We start from the raw sequence: 22,859 nt of genomic DNA, 5'->3' as shown, positions 1-22,859 counted from the left end.
GAATCCTGCAAGTACAAGCGATACTTATCTAAAAGCCAATCCCACCAGTTCCCCGAATTCCCATAGTGCAAGCCAGCAGAATGGTAATCGATGATGCACTCTGCATAAAGGGAGAATGGAGGGGCGCGCGCGCGCGTGTGAGTTTCTCCATCGTATTAAAACACGTGGGCAGGAGCCGTAGTACGTCGAAGGGGAAGGAAAGAAGGTGCACGCGCGCATAGTTCCGGGACACGCCGCTCGTGGCGCTGACCTCCATCGAGTTTGCGTAATAGGCGAAAAGCCCGCACCGAAGGACCGAGGGAGTGAGAGAGCGGGAGAGCGAGATAGAGAGGGAGCCAGAGCGAGCCGGGGACGCGCGTTTCGTCGAGCTGCGCCATTAGAGCCCGAGGTCCGCGCCGCGAGTACACGGGAAGAGACTGAACCATTACGAGACGAGTACAACAGCGGTACGCGTATCTACGTGGAGGCCATCATCGCGAGATTCGAGGTATTTCGTGCACTTAATGGTGACGTTCCATTTCGCCCCCGCTCGATATAAATCCGTTTATCATTAAATTCTCAGTGTATGTATCGCTTTCCCACACTCTCGCGTTTCTATAGCTTCGAATTTTCTTTTCGCCTCTTTTTCTTCCTCCTCCTTCTTTCCACTCCCCCTGTAGCCCCTTTCCTTCCTCCTCATTCCACTTTCCAGCCCCTGCCTCCTGCCCGCTCACGCTCGTTCGTTCGCGCTCTCTTTCTCTCTCACTTACGTACGTTTATACTTAGACTCGTTTCTCGTTTACTTGTAGTCTTAAAGCGCGTGCACTCATGATCATTTTCGTTTATGATCTTGGAAGCGGTGGTTAGATCGACGAGTGTGCAGATAAACAAAAAAAAAAATTCATTAAAGGCAGTGAAAGTTACCGATCATCGTTCTTTAACGATGCCCGCTGTGATTTAGATGATAACATTTTTGTAAAGGCGCCGACGAGAGACATAGGAATAGAGAGAGAGAGAGAGAGAGAGAGAGAGAGAGGGAGAGAGTGAGAGAGAGAAACACAGAGCGAGGTGGCAGTGAAGGTGGAGGTAGTGGTGGTGGTGGTGGCGGTGGCGATAGGTGGCGAAGGGCAACGAAGGGAGATGAACGGGGACGAGGTAGTAAAAGAGAGTGAGAGAGAGAGTGCAGAGAGTATGTCCTAATACAATTATTAAATCTCCTCTCAGTGTCAAAGATAAGAAAATTTCTCTGCAGTAGGTACGTACGGCAACTTTACTAGAGAAATTCTGTCCCATACGTAACGATCTTTCGTCATCATTTCTCGTGAATGTGATTTCTTCAAAGTTGTATTCAAGTTCGTGTAATCTCTCTTGGTACGATCGCGAGTATCATCTCATCTTAATGTCACATTAAAGTCTTTGCTGCTTGGCAACCTACTTTTGACTTTAACTATAAAAATATACGACAATGATTATTTATAATTTATCGCGAGCAAATGGGTCCTTGTGCAAAATATTTCCCGAATGCGACGAGTATATCTCCATTAAAGTTAAAATCCATAATTTAAAGCGACGCTTCTGAGTCGAAAAGTGAAAACGTAACATCGAATACTAAACTATTAAAATAATTATCGTACATTGGGTCATAAAAACGGTATGAAATACATGATATTTTCGCATGAGGACAAACGCATTACCGAGTGCTCCCTCCTTCTCTCCCTCTTTTCCATTAAAATCGCGCTCATTCATTATTTATCATTCTTTCGTAATGACCGACCAGTGTAACCCTTTTTTGCTCTTATAGCTATTTGACAAAACTCAAATGTTATAAAGAAGTCTTATTGATTTAACAGTGAGTTAAGAAGAAAAAAAAAATAGAAACGCTCTATCGAATAATAAAGTGACAAAAGCTTGCAAGCAATTTAATTCGTAGCGTCTCTTGGGCGAAATGGCATTCCCTAATAAGACGCTCGGGATACACGCGCGCGCGCGCGTGTGCGTGTGTGTGCGCACGCGCTCGCGTGTGTGTATCAGTGTGTGTGTGCATGCCTGCGTATGACAGAGAGAAAGCGAGAGAGAGAGAGAGAGAGAGAGAGAGAGAGAGAGAGAGAGAGTCGGATCAGAGTAGATGTCGCGCATCCTTTTCCATTAAACAATAACGATTGATATAAGTAGCTTTCGTTTCTTCCGCGCAGTTACACATTAGTGACTCATATCGAGAAATGATATAATAATGAAAAAAAAGTTTATCCTCGCGTACTACAGTTTACAACTGCCAAGACATAACGAGTAAGTTGCATTAAAATTTTCCAACCTAACGAAGACTCGGCAATCACTAATTGGGCTGCGTTTCTCGCGCGATATGTAAACCATTGCAGATTATAACCGACGCCTGATGATTTGATAAGAATAAAAATCGCGACCCATTGGGCATATGGGGCGAGTCAGCCATTTAAGCACCCATTCACAAGAATGCCTGCAAGCGCAACAGCACCCTAACGTATAAGACTTATGCGTATATAAGTATTCGTAGTAAAATTCGTAGTAGTAGCAGTAGTAGCCATGGTAGTAGTATTAGTAGCCATGGTAGTAGTAATATAGTAAAACTTTTCCTCGTGTAAGTCACCAGTCAACCGATATCCCCCCCCCCCCTCTCTCTCTTCAGCCGTTTCGCTCCCTTATCGGATCAATGGCAGAGGGTCGCTCGGTACGTGCGCTCCCGAAATCTCCACCCTCCAGAAATTTCTCACTACGGCGCATACACGAGCTGGTCCTTTCTGTGTGCGCCCGCGCCTGTTTGTGTGCGAGCGCGGGTGTGCGTGCCCATCTGTGTTTACGTGGAGGGGAAAGGGTTTGTCCTTTTTTTTCTTCCCCTTTCCCTCCGCAGACTCCTACTCCAACTTCTGCGGCACTGGAGACCTTGAGATGCTGCTGGTACGGCTGGTGCTGGTGCTGCTGCTGTTGGTGCTGCTGCTGCTGCTGCTGTTGCCGTTGCTGTTGCTGCTGCTGCTGCTACTGCAATGACTGAGAGCTATAAAGTTTTGTCGGAGCGTGGCGTTTTTCATTGATTAGGAGGGCCAAGCAATTTTTTCTCCCCCAGGTCTGACTGTCCCTACGCTTATCGTTTAGTTTATTCGCTTTTCGGCGCGATCTGCACGACCGGCCCCGTGTTATTAAATAATTCGCATTTGAGAAGGATTACGATTGTATTGCACTGATGTAGTATTTTATAAATTGTTGAAAGTGCAGTTTTATTAACTTTTCTTCGTCGAAGGATATACAAGTTTCAGTGTTGTTTTATTTAAGCACATACTAAATAAAACACCATGAATTTTATCAAACATAGCTAGCTCATTGAAATAATCAATATTTTCATGTCTGCATCTATTTTTGAAATATTCGATAACGGTAATAATGTTTATACACACACGCGCGCGCACGCGCGCGCACACACACACACACACATAAAAGTATAGTTACACTAATATAATTTTAAAATCATTATTACAATTTTGTAGAAATTAAATTTTAAAGGTACGACCGATGCTTTGTAAATTTTTAAATTTATTTAAAAAAAAAAAAAAAAAAAATTGAAAATAATACATTTATAAATGTTATTTACAATTATTAACAATACCTACGTATTTTGAAGGAAGCGTTTGAGCAAAAAGTGACGATTACATTTGGTCGACTAAATTTACTTGCTTATTTGTTTTTGCGATAAAAACAACAAAAGTTGTATAAATACTGCGTTTTACAGTTACCTAAAATCTTTATGCATACTGAAAACATAATGATTATTCAATAAGATTTTATTGTCTTTTCGAAGAATAAGGTCAAGTGGGATTAAGAATATTATTTTACTTGTAGTTGCTTTGTGCTTATTGTAATTAAGGACGAGGAAGGCCGATGGAATTGAATTTAAATTACCAAAGGATATTTTTTATTTTCAATTCTTTACTAGTGATCACCCTATGATGATGTGCTAAAAACACAAAAGATAATTATTGGAATATTGTGATTTTTCACAGTGTAAAAGTGAAGTGCTATTGAATAAATTCTTTTGCCAAACATTCGTCGTAAATCTCCTTTAAAACGAGCGAGCGAGCGAGCGAGCGAGAGAGAGAGAGAGAGAGAGAGAGAGAGAGAGAGAGAGAAGGAATACATCAGAGAAGCGCGCTATTCAATACCCGGAGTGCAGTGCATGAAAAAAGAAGGAATACGAGCTGTCGGTGAGGCTGGATGGATCGTAGGTATAAGTCGGCGTTGGGGTATTAAAAAGTGCATGTGCACCGCCTTCGGTTCTTTCTTCGAAAAAGGTCTTTTCTTCTTTCTTTTTTATTTTTTTTATTATTATTATTATTATTTTTTTTTTTTTTTTTTTTTTTTTTTTTTTTTTTTTTTTTTTTTTTTTTTTTTTTTTTTTTTTTTTTTGATTATTTTCATTTATTTTTTCTGTAGTACACACACACACACGCACACGCACGTTTCTGTAAAGTATACATTTCGAGGAATGAAGTTCGCTATATCATTTATGATCGTCTTCTTTCATTCGAGTTTTTTTTTTTTTGATTTTTTTTCGCACTCAAATTTCTCTTTGACATACAAATTCTACAAATATTGAGCTTAGGTTATCCGGCGTGTAGATTTAAAATACTTTATAAATATACGAATGAATAAATATATGTAGCTCGTAAAGGAAATATTCATTTCTTGTTTATTCCTTGGGCATAAATTCTTTAAACATGAATGAAAACATATTCAGTGCTTATTATTCGAGATCAAAATTGCATTAAATTTAATTTCTCGTTATTAAGGGTATTCTTTACGTAAAAATCTAAGAATGGAGCTTTCATTTTTAACAACTCCTTTTCTCAAAAAGATCGTCCAGTTCACTTTATATTTCTTCTTCTTTTTTTCTCTTTTTTTTTTTATGTTTTATTTTTTTTATTTTTTGTTTTTTTTTTATTTTCTTCAAACAAATCACGAGGCAATTCCGCGTTGAGGGTTTTCTACCGACAGAAGCGAAAGATCGGCTGAAAACTTTGCTCTTCGGCTCTTTCACTATCTCTCTCCTCCCTCTTCCTTTGACTTGGAAATTCAGACTGACAATACACTGTTACAAGCGGTTGGCTACACATCTGCCGTACCTTAAAAGAATCGAAAGAGAATGTCAGAGTCCATCGTAACGAGCTATTTGTTACAATTTCCCCGTCCCTTTTTCATTCAACTGTAGACACCCACATGCCACCGTTTTCAGCGGGGAAGTGTACGCTTGTAAACTAGCTGGGAAGAGAGGGAGTGTAGGCTTAGAGAAACAGAAAACGAGCTATGCTGGTTGTCGGGGCGGGAGGAGCGGTTAGAAAGAAGCGGCGGAGGGGAAATAGGTTTGTCCTACGCCGCAGATAACCCACACGTTCATTCGCTGGCGGCTACTCCTCGCTAAGTAGAAAGGAACGGGCCCCAGAGAGAGAGAGAGAGAGAGAGAGAGAGTATCTTTGCGAAAAAAACGCGACGGAGGCGTCGGATGCACTCGCACACAAGGGCCGTTGAGCGCGAGCTCCACACAACTCACTTTTAAATCACTTGAAAGATATTTTCTTTCTTCTTTATTCATTTGCTCAACCATTTCAGTATATTTTATACATTGGGTATTTGAAAATGAAATGCTCTGTTCATTACATTACCAAATACATTTTTTTATTTTTTTCTTAAGCTGTAATTTAAAATACCGTTGATTTAAGAAAAGTAATTATTATTTTCATAATAATGAGGTATAAACGATTTTTACATTCAATGTCTGTGTCTTTCCAATATGGGCAAACACGATGATATAATGTTTGACTCTCGGTGTTCCTATGAAATAGTCTTTGTTTAGCTGGTGGGTAAAGGATGATGATGCTCATTGCGCTTATTAATTATTGCGCTGCTATTATTATTGCCCTCAATGAACGATAAAACGAACGGGATAGAGATGGCGAGATAGAAATAGATAGATAGATAGATAGATAGATAGAGAGAGAGAGAGAGAAATGTGCGAGGAGTGATAGCTACATGGAAGAGGTATAACGTGGCCAAAACGATTTAAAGCTATTAGATGAATGGTACATGGACTCATTCTTCTCACATTCTGTCTCTCTTTCTCTGCCCCTTTCTATAATTCTTTCATTTTTTCCTGTTGATTTCTTTCATACTTTTTCATTCTCTCCTTCTTTGTCTTTTAGTTACTACATTCTCTCTCTCTCTCTCTCTCTCTCTCTCTCTATCTCTTTCTCTTTATCCTCGTTCCATTTCGTTAGCTTTTCTCTATCCCTTTCTCTTTCACGTACCACCATTCTTTCTCATTTCCAATAGCTCAGTTCTCTGACTTCCCTATTACCCATTCTTTACCCTTATCTTTCTTCATTAATGTCGTGGCGTTGTTAAATCCCTCTCTCTATCTCGCTTGATCTATCTTAAAATTTTCGCAGGCCGGCACTGTGAGACCGCAGCGTTGAGCCGAGATCCGGTTGGATCCCTAAAAGAATGAGAAAGAGAGAGATAGCGTCGGTGAAGAAGGGGGAGGGGCGAGTATGTCATATCTCTTCTTCCTCCATCTCCTCCTCCTTCTCCATCTCCTACTTCTCCTACTCCTTCTAAACCTCCTACCTCTCTTTTCTCTCGCTCACAGGTAGACGACGATGGGGCAGCGACGCGTGATCGCGAGGCGTCGCACAGTTCGCGTGCGGCCGCTTGTCGCGGAAGAGTCGCCGTAGTAACGCCGATGGCACTCGCCGACGACGAAGACGAGGGCGAGCCAAAGAATCTCTCACATATTGGCGACGAAAAGTAAGAGAGTGAACGGAGAAGGGGAGGGTCGAAGTTGATCGTACGGCCACTTAACGAAAGCGTACTTTGCTTCCTTTCCCTTTCCCGGCTTCTTTTTCTTCTGCGATCACCTCTTCCTACTCTTCCACTTTCCCTTCCTCTTTCCCTTCTTCATCATCTTCATCTTTTTTTTCCCCCTTTCTTCTTCTTCATCTTCTTCTTCCCCTTTCTTCTTCTCGATCTTCTTTTTCCCCTTTCTTCATCATCATCATCATCATCATCATCATCATCAGTATCTTCTTCTTCATCTTCATCTTCATCTTCATCTTCATCTTCATCTTCATCTTCATCTTCTTCTTCTTTCACATCTTCTTCTTCTTCTTCTTCTTCATCGGTACCATCTCCGCTTATTGTGCTTTGTCCGGTTGGTCAAGATTTTCTCGCTGGAGATCCGAAGATAGGAGGGTTTTGTTTTCTATCCTTTTGGAGGGGTGGGTTTCGTTCGTCGGCATTAAAAGGATGAAGGGGGAAGGGGCGTGCGGGAGAAAGAGTCGGGAGAGTACGAATAAACGCGTGTAGAGGTCAAGCGAGTGAAAGTGGTATGAGCTGGAGTCTAGAGTGAGGAACGGGGTGGTGGTGGTAATAAGCAGTTTTGAAAAAGGTTGAGCGGAAAGCGTGCGGAGGAATAAACGAAAACAAAGCGGCGCGACCGGGTCTTGGCATTCTTTTTGCCCCGAGCCTATTGGCCTCGCGCACGTGCGAGCGTCTCTCGCTGTTCTCCGGTTCCGTGGCTTAACAGCTCTCGTTGGCTTTCAGAATGTGCCCGTAGAGCGCCAGCCAGGATGATGCAGAGGAGCTGCCGCTGAGAAGAGCAGAAAACAGAAAGCAGAGGGCAAAGAGTCGCGAGACAAGAGAGAAGAGGCACACAGAGAGAGGAAGATAGAGAGAGAGAGAGAGAGAGAGAGAGAGAGTGAGGGGGACAAACGACGAGGGAGGGAGCAGCGGCGGCGTCAGAGGGAGGGAGGGTCGAGTGAGTGCCCGCGTCCTCGTAGGCCGCATCCTCGTTCCGAGGCACCGAGGCCCGGAGGATGTGAGCATTACGGAGTCATGCTAATCGGCGAGGAGCCAGGAGGCGGCGTCCGAAGCACCGTTGCAGGAGCCGCTCTGAGAAGAGATGGCCGAGGAGCCTACGGCCGCGCCCTTCGACGGCACCATGCTCAAGTTCCTCACCCACAAGCTCAGGAGCCACTCGCTGAACGAGGACCCCAACCAGGAAAAGGTAGGTCAGCTAAGCGGTTGCTAAGCCGCCGACGGCGAAGAGCGTGACGCGGCGCTTTCTTTCGTTCCCAAGGACTGGCAGAAGCCGAATACGTCGCTCGCTCTCTTCTATCCGATATCCTCGTCCCTCGCTACTCAATTCCTCCTTTCTCGGCCCTCTGGATTTTCGTTTCCCGTCGCTCCCGCGAGTTCGCGCGCTCCGTTGCTCCGCTACTTTCTATGCTCACTGTGCACAGCCTCATAATACGTCCGAAGCGTCCCCATTCCATAACGAGCACTATTTATTTCCATACTTACGTAATCGTAGACGCCAATTACCGGCTCCGCTCTGTCCGAATCATTCATTCTCACCGACCCATTTACTGCTACAGCATACGCTACAACAAATCTGCCAGTCCGAGCACTTTTCACCATTCTCGGTGCAAGCATTCGTTATTAATAAATGCCCTTTTAATCAATTTTTAGAAAGTAAAGAAATTAGCCGAATATTAATAATAACAAATAATCCAGAATTATGAGATAATTGATATATAACATTAAACATTGAGGCTTGCTTGCTTGATCCTTTTATCCTTTTATCTTCATGTTAGGGATTGTTGCATTTATTTATAAGCGAAAAGCTTTCTTCGCTCTTACGACGGTTTGCAATTAATTGAACGATCGCTCGAAAAGGTAGTAAATAATTGAAATATAATTTCTTACAATATTTACAAATAAATATTGCAAATATCATTTACACGGCGCTAGATCAGTATGCTCCTGAATTTTCATTACGGCCAATCATTTACGGCCATCAATAACTACCGTTATTCAATAAATATTTAAGCGATAACGATTTAAATATATTCTTACGTATTTCATAAAAGAAAAGCTTTTTGCAATTCTGTTACTTTCTGTATGCCGTACAAACATTTAATAGACGGTTAATACTCACCTATTGCTTCTTTAATTCTATATAATTAGGCGATTAATCAGTACTACGATAGTCGATTTCTCTCGTCGATATTAATAATGCGATATATACCAATAATACGATATAATACCAATGATTCTAAAGCAAGAGATTATAATGAAAAGTTTTACGATTTTAATATTTTTTTAAATGATGTAATTTGTGTTTATTTTCGATAAAATTGCAAAGACATTATTACATCTGTATGATGAGTAACGTATAGATAACGATTATTTAATACGATATGCATAAAAGAGAAAAATATATAATATTCTCGAGCCTCGAGCTCATATTTTAAAGAACATTCAACATTAAAAGCAGTGCATCAGGGTTTAAAACATTAAGAATATAGTAATTAAAGATTTTAATTAAAGTACTACAATTAGCCTTATCGTCTTTTTTTAAAGATGAAGACTCTCCTATTACTAAATGAAAAATCATCCTATTCGAAACGAAAAAAAATAAAACAAAATTGATTGTAATGTTTAAACTGGAGATTTTATAAACAATTTTATAACAAATTATTTATTGTCTGTGTTGTGCTATAGATAGAAAGCATAAAAATAATCCGAGACGTTGGTCAAAGATAAAAATAATTACATTATTTTTATAGAAGATAACGTTAATAAGTAGGTAGGGGGAGAGGTATTTTATGCTAATTGAATTATAGTGAAAAGTGTCCTACCACTTACACTCCAATATTGTCAATGAAATTTACTTATGAACAAAATATAATAGCTACATTCCAATTCTGCATCTTGTAATAAAATTGTTCACAAAAATTCTTTCGCGCTGTTTCGGATCAGTTAATAAAATTTAAATATTTAATATTTAACTAGTGCCAATATATATATATATATATATATATATATAAGAAAAAATTATCTCGCTGTTTTAGTATAACATAAATTACCATTTAATTAATATTTGAAAGCTGTTTAAAGGGAATTAATATGAATAATTACCTTCGAGTTATATTTAATAATTCAACGGATAGAAATATCTAGTTTATATAGTAAATATACGGAAGTAAAGCATAAACATGTTATTATTTTATTTATTTATTTATTTATTTATTTTATATATATATATATATATATATATATATATATATATATGATTATAAGATTTTTTTCCAGACATTGATAATGAAAATATTTTGCACGTGTAACAATAAAAAAATAAAATATGTTGTACTATCATACTATGTATGACCTATTTAAAGTTCGAATTGATAAGAATTGATAAGAATTTTTACAAAATTTTATGTTAAGGAAGTAACTAAGAAAAGCTAAGACTTATTATCTTCATTTAAATTAAATCTATTCGAATTTTTATTCAAATATTCCTAAAAAGGTATATATTATTTATGCCGTTCAATTCAAATAACATATTATATCACTGTACTTTCAAATATTACAATAATACATATGGCATTGCATTATGTTATTACTATTATTAGTTACTTACTAGTCTATAAATTATGATATTCTGTTGATATTTATAATAACACCAACTTCTGCTCTATTTATATAAAATTTCATAAATGCATGTATAAGCATTCGTAAACTAACGCACTGATTTATCAATTGAATGCCGAATGAAAGACAATTGAAAGCAACGCGTTTTTTATTAATATAAAATCTATCATAAGCTAATAGCTTTTTACAAATTTCAAACTAAAAATTATTTCGATAATGTATATTAATGCCATTGTACAAAAAAAAAGAAAAAAATTTCCAAGTTGCATTAAACAAGTACTAAACTATGCTTCAAAATACGTAATACTTAAATTATCTTTAAATTAATTTTTATAATAATTAAGTCATTTTTATGATACGAAAGCTTTTAATTTTACAGGTGGATGATGATCATGATTCCGGTACCGAATCAGATGACGAATTTAAAAATAGTGGTGACATCACCGATGAACTCTCCACTGGTAAGATAATTAATAACAATATATTTTTAACAATTCCTTATTATTATTAACTATAAAATCGCATTCTTTAATAATTACCATAGATTATTAATGTTAAATGTTAATTATTCAAATTTGTAATAGTTTGAATTTCGTCTATGAAGTACAAATGAAACATCTTTTTAAATTGTTTTATTATTCACGTAACGTATTAAAAGAAAATCATAAAGTTTAATCCGAAACTCAAAGTCCATCCGTATATAGTAATTATTATTATTATTATTTTTTTTTTTTCAATCTATTAATATCTCATAAACCATGCAATAAAGTACTAATTACTATCAAATTACATGTTCTCCTTAGCTTTTAAAAATAATGATACTCGTAAATTAGATACAGTGAAAATATGATTATTTTAATTAAAAAGTGAGTGAGATTTAATCAACATATTTTTTATTTTTCAATCATTCTAATATTTTTCTCATAATATCATAATGTGATATTTAAGAGGTTCCATAATTTAACAAAAAAATTTTACAGTTTACTTTCTTGCTTTATCGCTTCATAATGCACTCTTATAAACCTACCGTATGCGCGCGCGCGCGCACACACACACGTATGCAATAAATATAAAAACATATTTTACTATATACAATATATACAGTATACTATTTTACTATATACTATACAGTATATACAGTACTATATACAGTATATTATTTTCACGTGCTTGTAATTTTCAGAGGAGAGGTACAATATAATATATCGATCACGTGTTTATCATATAATAATAATTATAATAATAATAATGCTGAGATATAAAATGCATAGATGCTATTAAAATCTAAACTACGAACAATGAAATAGCATTTGAAGGTCAAGAATTTACTATAAGTTCATTTGAAATATAATATGATAAGTAAAATTACTTTAACGATACACTAACATTAATAAAAGTAATTACTAGCATCTTATAAATAAATGATAATTTTTTTATGATAATAAATTAATGGTGAGAAATACGTAAAATGAAAAACGGATAAGACTGTAGAAAGTATAAATATGAATACAATTCATAAAGAATATAATGCGAAAACACAATATTATAAAATTATTTAAAAAAAAAAAAAAAAAAAAAAAAAAAACATGTAATTGAAAAGAACTTCGGAATAGCAAATGACTAACTAACTCATGACAGAGACAGATGTTTAACAGAAGAGACTATAAAAACTATATAGTGTAATTAAAATGATAAAATTTCAAATATTGAGGGCTTATTATCTAGTTAAACTTGTAGAATTTTCTTAATTATTATAAAGTAAAAAAAAAAAAAAAATAAAGGCAAATATTGTTTATAGAATTTATTTGATACATCAAGTAAATGGTTTTTTCGTTTCATACAGAATATGGAAAATAAATTTTGTAAATGAAAATCGAAACTGATAATAAAAATAAAAAAGTTTCTTTGCATTATGTTTTAGAATTAATATTAAATATTATCAAATACTAAATAGAAAAATAAATTGAAAAATGAATTGAGTATCTCTTGACACCTAAAACATGATTCCTAAAAATATCAGTAATAAATGTCTTTTTATTAAAAAAGGAGTGGCCTTTAACATTTTAATAACAGTACAGTTTACATTAGGCAAGTGGGGTAAAATAAAAATACGATCAATATTACGGCAAAAAAAAACTTTGCAAAAGTGTAAAAAATGATTAATGTATTACAATATAAATATTTATTATGTTTTCACAATATAGTATTTTAAGGTGTTAGGCATCATATACATGATGTAGGATATATTAAGAGTAGAAACTTCCTAGTGTGATAAATAAAATTAAAATACAAAAAACAATAATATAACTCTAATAGGAAATTTATAAAGTTTAACAAAAAATAATAAAATGAATGTGGATATTGAAACTAAGAATAAGATACTGTGGTGTAGAATTGTAATATTATAAAAGAAAAAGTATATTGAATGATTGAAAAGTGAAAATAAGTTATAAAGAATTTATGAAATAAAGTGAAGAATGGTCTACATAAATCATATATTATAAAAAAGAAAAAAGAAATGGAAAAAGGAAAAAAAGAAGAATTACGGCCAGAATGAAGGAAGATGATGATAAGGTTTCTATGTGTAATATGAAAGTGACAGAATGAAAAAGTAATAAAATGTACTGAAATATAACACTAGGGTATTCTAGACATAAAATATTTCAAATCACAAAGTAATAGAAATTGCAGTGATAATAAAAATGAATTTTACAGAAGAAACGAAATAACAAATAACATACACAAAGTGAAGATTGTATTGGATAAAAGAAAAAGAAACGAGAAATACAATTATTAAGAACAAGTATTATTAATTTTGTATCAGAGTTATACTTTAATTTCGTATATTTGAAAATATGCTTTTACCTTATTAACTAAACCAAGTTGCACGCGATTCAATATAAAGATAAAATTTAAACATTACAAGGATTTAGTGAAATTATAATCATTATAATAACCAGTTATTAGTTAACCTAAAAATAATAATTAAAACCGAATGTAAAGAGCAATACGATCAAATAAATTCTACATAGGCTTGGCTTATTCATGCGAATAAAGAAATGTACAATGTATGTTTGAAATATAGTAGGGACAGTATTAATTCAGTATATTATTTCTATTTAGTATACTCGTGTGTAAAGTAAAAATTTGGAGTTAAGAGTTATATTCTGCGTTGGAAATCATTCGAGCAAAATACATAAAATGTATACTGAAAATAGACAAGACAACAGTCTCGAATATCATGATAAAAGAGAGTATGTGGTTATATTCACTCATACGTGTGGCTGTATACGTCAAGAAATGAGTATGTGTGCGCGCTCGCCCGCCCGCGTATATATATATATATATATATATATATATGAAACGAGTGAGAGAGGGTTGGCGGGAGGGGGAGGGGAGGGGAAGGAGCGAGAGTATGCTGGACTAAATAAAAGTTTACTTTAAAAATCTGTAACAGTTTTTCAATAGAAATATCAACTATTTAGCCTACATTTTCTCCTACAAATTATTTACATTTTATATTTTTATTTTATTATTAATTTCAGATTAATTCACTCTGTATTCTGAAATATTTTTTTTTTTTTTTTTTTTTCATTCAAATGATTAGACCATGTATAATTATACTCCATATGTATTAGTCGTATGTGTCTAAATGTTTATTATCGCGTAAAAGAAAAGTTGCGTGACTACTCTACACGAGTCAGCTGCACTTAATGAAAACGAATTATTCATTAATACTATTTTTTCGACTTTTGCCTAGCAAATAAATTCATACATAATTCTTATTTAATTTCTTGTTTCATCCAAAATTTTAGATTTATTCGTTATCTAAATGTCGATAAAATTTTAGTATTTTAGAATCATAAGAATTTTGAAATCAGTCGACTATGTAAATTAGAGTTAAGTATTTAATTAGATATTTAAGGCTTAATGTTATAGATAAATTTCATATAGCTCGAGAGTTTTAAATCTTTTCCATTCATTCAATATATTGAATAATTGTATTAATAATAACGAAAACTGAGAAATTATTAACTATAGTATACATTGAAGCAATTTCAATTTTCATAATTGCTTGTATAATATTCGTCATAAGTATATAAATAAATAACGAATAGACTGTGTTAAAATAGTACTCGATATTTTAATTAACATAGTAATAGAGTAATTATCATAATAAAATTTTATTAGATTTACGAATATAATAATAACTTAAATTATTTGCCTATTCAAGTTTACACACGCACGCACACATGTTTGGTTTTATGTAATTAAAAACAAACGTAAAACAAAACGAAAAATTACTGCATTATGTTCAATTATTTATTTATAATAATTAAATTTTGTAGAATTACAATGCTTATTGTTGTATTTGAAAGAAAATAACATTCTTAAGAAGTGTATTGTTTTGCTAATATAAAAAAAGTATTTGCAAGTATTAAAGTTACTTTCTTCCGTGAATAAAGTGATACGAGTATGACAAGAACAACTAGAATGAATATTAAAAATTAAATTCTTAGATAAATAGTTTAGAAATCATATTTTGTAAATCAATTTTTTTTTGTTTTTTTGTTTGTTTGTTTGTTTGTTTATTTGTTTTTTTTTGCTTGTTTGTTTTGTTTATAATAAAAACTGCGTCAAATATGCATTGATCAGTATTCTTGAACGAAAAAGCCAAATTTTGTGCTTATTATCTACATAAATATAAAACTATTGATAGAAATGAACTTTATTGGTAAATTGAAATCAGTGATTACAGCATTGAAAGATAAACACTTTGAAAATATTCATACGGTTTTATTTTCATAATCTACGATTGGTCAATATTTCTATACGAAATTTAAAAACAAATTGAATTTTATAACTAAAAGCAATAATTACTATAGTGGTGTAGATAAAGAAAGAGTATGAATATGATATAGAATTCATATTTTTCAATATGATTATTGAAATATCAGCTGTCTTGTATAATTGTGTAAAAAGTTGTCAAAATATCTTGGCTAAGTCTGTAAATTATATAAAAACATATTACGATATTATTTTAATGTGGTCATAAATAAATCCAAGTAAAATGAAGAAGTAACTTGAAAAATGTATGACGATTTGTTAGAAATGCACGCGTAATGCGGATATGAAGTTTTCGAGATTCGTTATACATTTTCTTGAAAAGGATTCTATTTATATAATTTCTTACTTGCAACATATTTTGTCATATAATACTAATTCAATCGTTGATAAATTATAAATAATTGTTGTTGTTTTTTTTTTTGTTTTTTTTTTTTAATGAGTAAAATAAATCAAGCGAATGTGTTAGGCAATATGATAATTTCGAAGGCAAATTTTTATTAAGTAATTTTTGAATATCAGTTAATACGTTATTCACCTTTGGACGTTTGTAATATGATGAAGATATATTCTCTCTCTCTCTCTCTCTCTCTCTCTCTCTCTCTCTCTCTCTCTTTGTATGTGTGTCCGGATAAAAAATGTTCAAATACGCACTACATTGCATGCTAATATGGACTTCTCGGAGTTGCCAATTCAAACTTACACATAGACACGCAGATACTCGTGCACGCATAATGCTCGTGCTCAATATTACTTATGAATAGTCCGAGCTTTAAAACTTGCACTATACAAAGTTGAAAGTGTTTAAAGTATTAGACGCTCGAATCGTTGTCGTCTTTGAATATTGTATGTCGGAAAACCGAGTCCCAGCACGTTGACGACGTCCTCGCAAAGATAAACCTAACGTCAAGCCAAAGAACAAAAAGAAAAAGGCAAAAAGCAAAAAACGAAAAACATAAAAAAACATGAGTTGGTTGAGAAAATAGCCTCGACTCTCTCGGAAGGTCTCTGTCACTTCAATCCCCAAGTAACGTTTCCCTTGATTAAAACGTAAGGCCTATCCAGATGTGCAATTGCACTAGTTTGTATTGTGTGCGTTTGCGTGTACTTGTGTAGATAAGTGAGGGAGGGTGGGAGGGGAGTGGGAGGGGGGGAGGAGATAAAACGCAACAAAGCCCGGCCTTTAGAGTCGATATTAAAAAGTTTAAAGGGAAAAGGACATGGAAGAATTCTCGGTAACGTCGGTGGCTCCTGTCCCCCCGACCCTCGGCCCGACAATCGCGCGGCATCTTTGCATTAAGGACTCGGCTCGGCGCAATTTCCGTAGTTAAACACCAGAGCGGGGCTCGAGCGACTCGGCGATGGTCGATGACGAGGACAGCCTCGTCGCTCTTACCTCGTGCATATATCGCGGATAGAGTCGTGGCGGACGCTGATTCTCGAATCACCGAGCGAAGATAGGGAGCACTTTGACGTCGGGAAATTTAACAAGGTACGTGCCGAGATAGGCGCTCGTTTCGCGAGGTCACGTACGCGTGTCCGGGCCTGAATGGGCCTGGAGCACGGCTCTATTGGCTACGCCGCGGGAATTAAAATCCCGCGGCACGTATTTGCCCGGCGATGATTTCTAAAACTCGCGCTCTAATCTTGCGCTCGGGGCTTTTATTTATTTATGCACGCGCACGCGCTGCTTCGTATTGATACTCGTGCCCGAGGCTGATCGCAATTTCCTCGTTGCGCGTCTCGTTCCAGCCACTCGTCCTTACATCCACTGGACGTCAATTGCGAATTTGCAATCAGCGTTTGCTCCCTTGCTCTTAAAGCTCGAAAATCCTTGTTGGCTTTAAGCTAAGAAAGCGCGGAATGTCGACGGTTAGGATTCTTCGGTGCCACTCTCCTCCTTTCGCAATCCCAATAGGTTATATGTCAATTTCATTATGGGGATTTAAATGGAGAACCTTCGAGCTATTTTAATTAGCACGAAATACTGCATTTGTAGGAAAGGAAGTAGCGGTTCTTGGGCAATAATATTATGCGCGATAATTATAACGTATGAAAATTTAATTTAATTGGATATTTATGCGTACTTCTGCTATTTGCAGTATTGCCGTTTTTTGTGCCACTGTTCCCTGAATAAACTGAAAATATTCAATGAAGGGTATTTGAAAATTACATTGGGCGTTATTACGTTTAAAGTGCGTCGACAAAACTATCATTTCCCATCTCGTCATCTTTAATTTCGAATAAATAAATAAAAGAAATAATAATAATAATAATAATAATAATAATAATAATAATAATAATAATAATAACAACAACAACAACAGTAATAATAGTAAGATAAAAGAAAAAATCAATAGAGAAGAGATAGATAAATATTGTAATTTATTAAATGTTTTGCTTTAGAGCTTATGTAAATGAAGCACATGCACGGACATTGTAATTCCAAGGCAAATATATTTTTAAAGAGAGAAAGTCTACTTATTGAGATAAGACTTTTGAGACAGAAATATTGATAATTTATATGTATATTTGTTACCGCGCGGCAGTTAACTTCATTAAGCCAGCCTGACTTTTCATTAAGCAAACTAGGTAAATACGTCCGATAAGCTGTGCTATATTGTACGTATTAAAATGATGAAATTTTAATTGCGAGCGTGCACCTCTAAATATGTATTTTCCTTTACCTGAGCTATTTATTAGTATAATTTTAACGTACAGTAGCGCCTACTTTAGCTTATTGTGTATTTGTTCTTTACCGATGATAGTTGGTGAGAATGTTGAAATTAAATTTTCACTGGATTAAACGTTTCTTCTTCTTCTTCTTCTTCTTATTTTTCTTCTATTAAAAAGAAACAAATTGTTTATTACAAATATGGTATTAGTGCGTCGTATCGCAACAAAAGTGACATTTATAAATAATTGTTAAAAACAATAGGTGTAAGAGTTATCCTTGGTCGTGTTAGATAGTTATCCTTTCTCATCTCATAATTTATTATATGTTAAAAAATAAAGTTATTAATTTGTATTGATTATTACGTCATCTAGCTTTAAATTATTGCTTATCCAATCGTTAATAATTTATATTTATTTAACAATTTTTTACTCGGTTTTTCCTTCAATTCCGTCGCCTCAAATACATCAAACTTTATTCCAACTGTTTTTAGAAAAAGAGAAAACCAAAGGAAGATTGAAGAAAAGCCGTCGCAATAATATCAACGACTTGCCATTGAAACCGAAGTTGCATTCAAAGTTAAAGATTACTTTTTACGTACAATAGTCATATTAGTGATTTGATATTCGATAATACTCTATTACTTTTCCATGGTAATGCCATCAAGTTGGTACAGCAAGTCGGAGAGCTCGAGATTAGGGTCGCAGACGATAGTAGGGAATATACAGGAATAACCCCGTTGGCTCCCCGCGTATTAAAGGGGTGTAATACATTAAATATTCCCCAATGTTCCATTTTATGGAATTTTGAGTGAAGTACGATCAATGGTGTTTAAATTTGATTAGCGCTTGGACGGGAAGTTTCTTTGGAGACTCTCGCTTTTGCTATTATATTCGTCCACCCCAAGCATCCGCCCACGAGAGAGAGAGACAGCTGAATATCTTTTTTGCACGAGTGTTCCGAGTTCCGGTTCACGGGACGGCTAACTGTGGAATAACAAATTGAAACGGAATAGTAAGAGGCTTCTTTCCCGTTTCAGTAAAGAACCACGATATCCCGGTGCAACCGTTTCTCAACCTATTTTTAAAATTTATTCAAAAAGTACTTTAGCCTCCTTTGCTTAATTATCGCCGCTGAATATTGTTCTCTCGCGTGTTAGTAAAGATATTTGTTATGTCGTAAGATAAAAAGTTTGAAAAACAACACCATTGTACGCGTATACTTTGCGAAGTGGAGGAAAGAGAGGGTAATGGCTGTAATTTTAGCGATAGTGCAACTAAATTAAATTAAAGCTTCCTCTCGCTTATGTTTTAAATCAAAGGGATGAAATATTTTTCTTATCCGAATGAATTGTTCGATCAATTGCAAATGTCTTTTCTACGCGTAGCTTGCTCGTTTCTACTTATAATTTTAATCTTATCGATCGCTTTTATGTATTGTTTCAGCAATTGAAACAATGATATATAAATTTTATTATTTTTTTTTATTTTTATAAATTTTACCACCTTTACATTGTGACTTTCATAATAAAAAAAAAAAAAAAAAATTACGTTAGCTATTGTATTTTAATCAAGAAAATGTTTTAACCTTTAGCGATGAAGAATAATTGATACAAAAAGAAAAAATTAATTATATTTTTCAGTACTTACTTGAAATAATTTTTTAATTATACTATGACAAGATGAAATAAACAAGACAAAATAAATAGATCATTGCCTTTTTAAATAAATCTATGCATTAATTATATTTATACTTCATTGTAAATTTTATTCATTAGTTTAATTTTTTATTTGTCTATAGGTAAAATGGTATTCAAAACTTATCGTAACAAAGTGATTTTCGTTGTTGTTGTTGTTGTTGTCGTAATCATTAAAAATTCTTAATCTATAATATTTATTTTTATTCCAATTGTATTATTTGTGGCTTCATATTATTTTCAAGTGGACGAGGTTCTTATTCATTATGAGCGTAAAAGAAATATGAAATAAAATACCCATAGTCCGAATATTTTTATTTAAAACTCTACAGTTGGTGTGCATACTTCCTCTGTCTTTCTCTCTTTCTTTATTTCTTTTAATGTCTAAGAGTTTGCTGTTCGATTCTGCCTCCAGATCATTAAATCGTGAGTTAAAATTAAAGTATTGTACTACCTACCAACCATATTGAAAAGCGTCACATAAGTCGGCCGGATATATATGTGTACGTTAATTACTGAATATTTATTTAGTAGAATGCATTTTTATTTTTTAATATTTTACAACGTGTAATGCTCTTAAATAATTAACTATAATCATTTCATTATGATTTGATATATCATGTAATTGATTCGACTATGCATTAATTTATTATTGTAAGATGGAAATTTATCACAATAATATTTCATTGGCTGTTAATGAGTCATTAAATTATTAACTTTAATTGATTAGTTCAAAATAAAAAAGGTATAATAAATTATCTAGTTTATTTCAATTAATTAATTATTTGTTAAACATATGGAACGCAATTCTGTCAATGTAACGATCATAAATACAATGGTACTCAATATTTTTATCTACTTGCCAATTATGTGTGTATGAAAAAAAACTTCTAAGTGTAGTAAAAAGAGTTTGGTTTCGAGTAAAATGTTGAAAATCAAAACGGTAGTTGATATCCAATTGATAATAAAAGAATATTTTCATTAATGAAAATATATTTGATTATGCATACATGTTTGTACGTAAATTGCACAATCGATATTACGCATGAAGGTGGATAAAATAATTGAAACAATTAATTTTTAAATATATTAATTAAAATGTTATCAACTAATATAAATATTTTTTAGATTTTTCGTATTATTATAAAACTAGTAGATTCATTACAATTCTTAAAAAAAAAAAAAAAAAAAAAAAAAAAAAAAAAAAAAAAAAAAAAAAAAAAAGGCCAATTAATACATCAATTATTGTACGAATATTTGTATTTTAATGTAATTATACAAACGTAATATATTTTTTAAACTTCTGTATAATTATTCTACTACAAGGTTAGTATTATTGTAAAATTAAATTTTTTTTTCCCGTAAAATGCATTTGTTGTCGATCGAATACAGCAATTTTATTGAAAGGCATGGGCTGGCTGCAGATTCGGAATCAGCGATTCAAAGTATCAAATACATAAACATATGCCAGTATGTTAAAATAATGTGACCTCTCACAATCTTCGACAGTTCCAAATAATTTCATTTTGCTTGTCATATATTTTTGTACTTTACCAAAGCACAAATACATATCCATCTACTTACGCACGACAAAGAGATGAGGATTAATCTTACCAGCATAGGTGGAGGAAGCGTAAAGTTAGTGTAAGAAGGGAGAGGAGCGAGAGTGGGAGACATCGAGGATACTAAAGTTAAAGCAGTCTGCACTTTATCGCTTTAATGCAATAAAAAATGTACACATCCATAAGTTTGCCACTGTAATTCCCAAATCAAATCTCTTTATCCAAGCTGAAATAAAAGTTTCTCAAAGCAAGTGTTGTGTAGACTTACATAATTCGGCGTTACTAGAACAAGATAGATAATACGCCTATTTTAAGATTTGCGAAGAAGCTCTAGTCTATCGAAATATCAAAGTGCCAATTTTAACACCTCTTTTGGCCTTTGGACTTGGGAGTTTAAAGATATTTTTAAGTGATAAATGAATGACCAAGGTTTGGAAATTTATAAAAAGTATTTATTTTTCAAAATACTTTGCATACCTCAATCTTGACGGATAAGGATGAATATTAATACATTGAAATAATGAGTTTGATATCGGAGAACCAAAAATTATTTTGAGCATTAAATTCTCGATCAGAAATCTTTGGCTTCATTTGTGGATGATAAAATATTAGAACAACCTTACAATATCGAGGATTAACTAATTTTTATATATATTATTTAAGTAACAATAATGCACATAATTAAAAAAATACATCCAATAGAAATATATTATGATATTTTATTGTCCAATATAATTTTATTAATTATTATTGGAAAAGATTGTCAAGTTTAATTATAAGAATGGAAAGATCGGATGGCGAATGAATAGACAGGATGGCAGCTTATCCTTGGGGATTTAGAAATTGATAATTTAGTAAAAAATGTAGAAAATCTAGGAGATATCAATATTTATTTATAGTAATCTGATAATGCAATTTAACTAATATAATGATCACTGATCACAATTGTTCCTTTATTAGTCTGTATCTCGTTGGTTAACGACTGACTCCTCATTCTTCGCCTCTAATTTATCCTTTCCACGCGTTACCCTCGTTTCTCGTAGTTACTTTCTCGTATTTCCCTGAAAAAATTTTTTGCTTTACAATGATGGCATTGTGAATGTTATGTGGAATGACAATCGAAGCTTAAAAATGATGAATCACATTTGTATAGACTCGGGCAAACATGGCAAATAATACCCCTAAGACTTTGTTAGAGTGCTCGAGCGTTGGAGCTCTCACGATAGATGGAAATTCCTTTAGAAAAATTTGCAAAAAAATCCAGCTGGATTCCTTTGCGACGGGTTCAGTGAAATTCCGCGACTTAAAAAATCTTCGATAAAGGCTGCGGCTTAATCAAGCCGTAATTCTCAAAGGATTCACCGAGCATTCGGTATCGGAAAGCCCAGCCTCTTAAAATTACGAAAAAAGGACGAGTACATATCCCAATTAAAGAGAAAAGCTGCGAGCGTCGCTCATAAATATCGGCGGGTAGTTTGCTGCGAAAGCCCTTTAAATTATTCAGGCTGCCACCCCCGTCCCGTACTCCCCAACCGAAATATTCGCTCTTTAAAACCCATGTAATCAGATTTCCCCCCCCCCCCCCACC

General features: G+C 34.0%; 1 protein-coding gene across 1 annotated transcript in view; it reads left to right on the top strand.

Moving 5' to 3' along the window:
• The first annotated feature begins 7,842 nt into the window (after window positions 1–7,842).
• The window catches only part of LOC105364099 (hormone receptor 4-like), a 28,129-nt gene continuing 13,112 nt past the window's right edge, over window positions 7,843–22,859 (top strand). The window contains exons 1-2 of the mRNA XM_011501961.1: window positions 7,843–8,062; window positions 10,874–10,955. Of these exons, the coding sequence (XP_011500263.1) occupies window positions 7,958–8,062; window positions 10,874–10,955 (187 nt within the window). The 5' untranslated portion in view covers window positions 7,843–7,957. The remainder of the gene's footprint in view (window positions 8,063–10,873; window positions 10,956–22,859) is intronic.

This window comes from Ceratosolen solmsi, unplaced genomic scaffold (genome assembly GCF_000503995.2).
Source record: "Ceratosolen solmsi marchali unplaced genomic scaffold, CerSol_1.0 scaffold23, whole genome shotgun sequence".
Classification (NCBI taxonomy): domain Eukaryota; kingdom Metazoa; phylum Arthropoda; class Insecta; order Hymenoptera; family Agaonidae; genus Ceratosolen; species Ceratosolen solmsi.
This window is presented reverse-complemented; position numbering and strand designations above follow the sequence as displayed.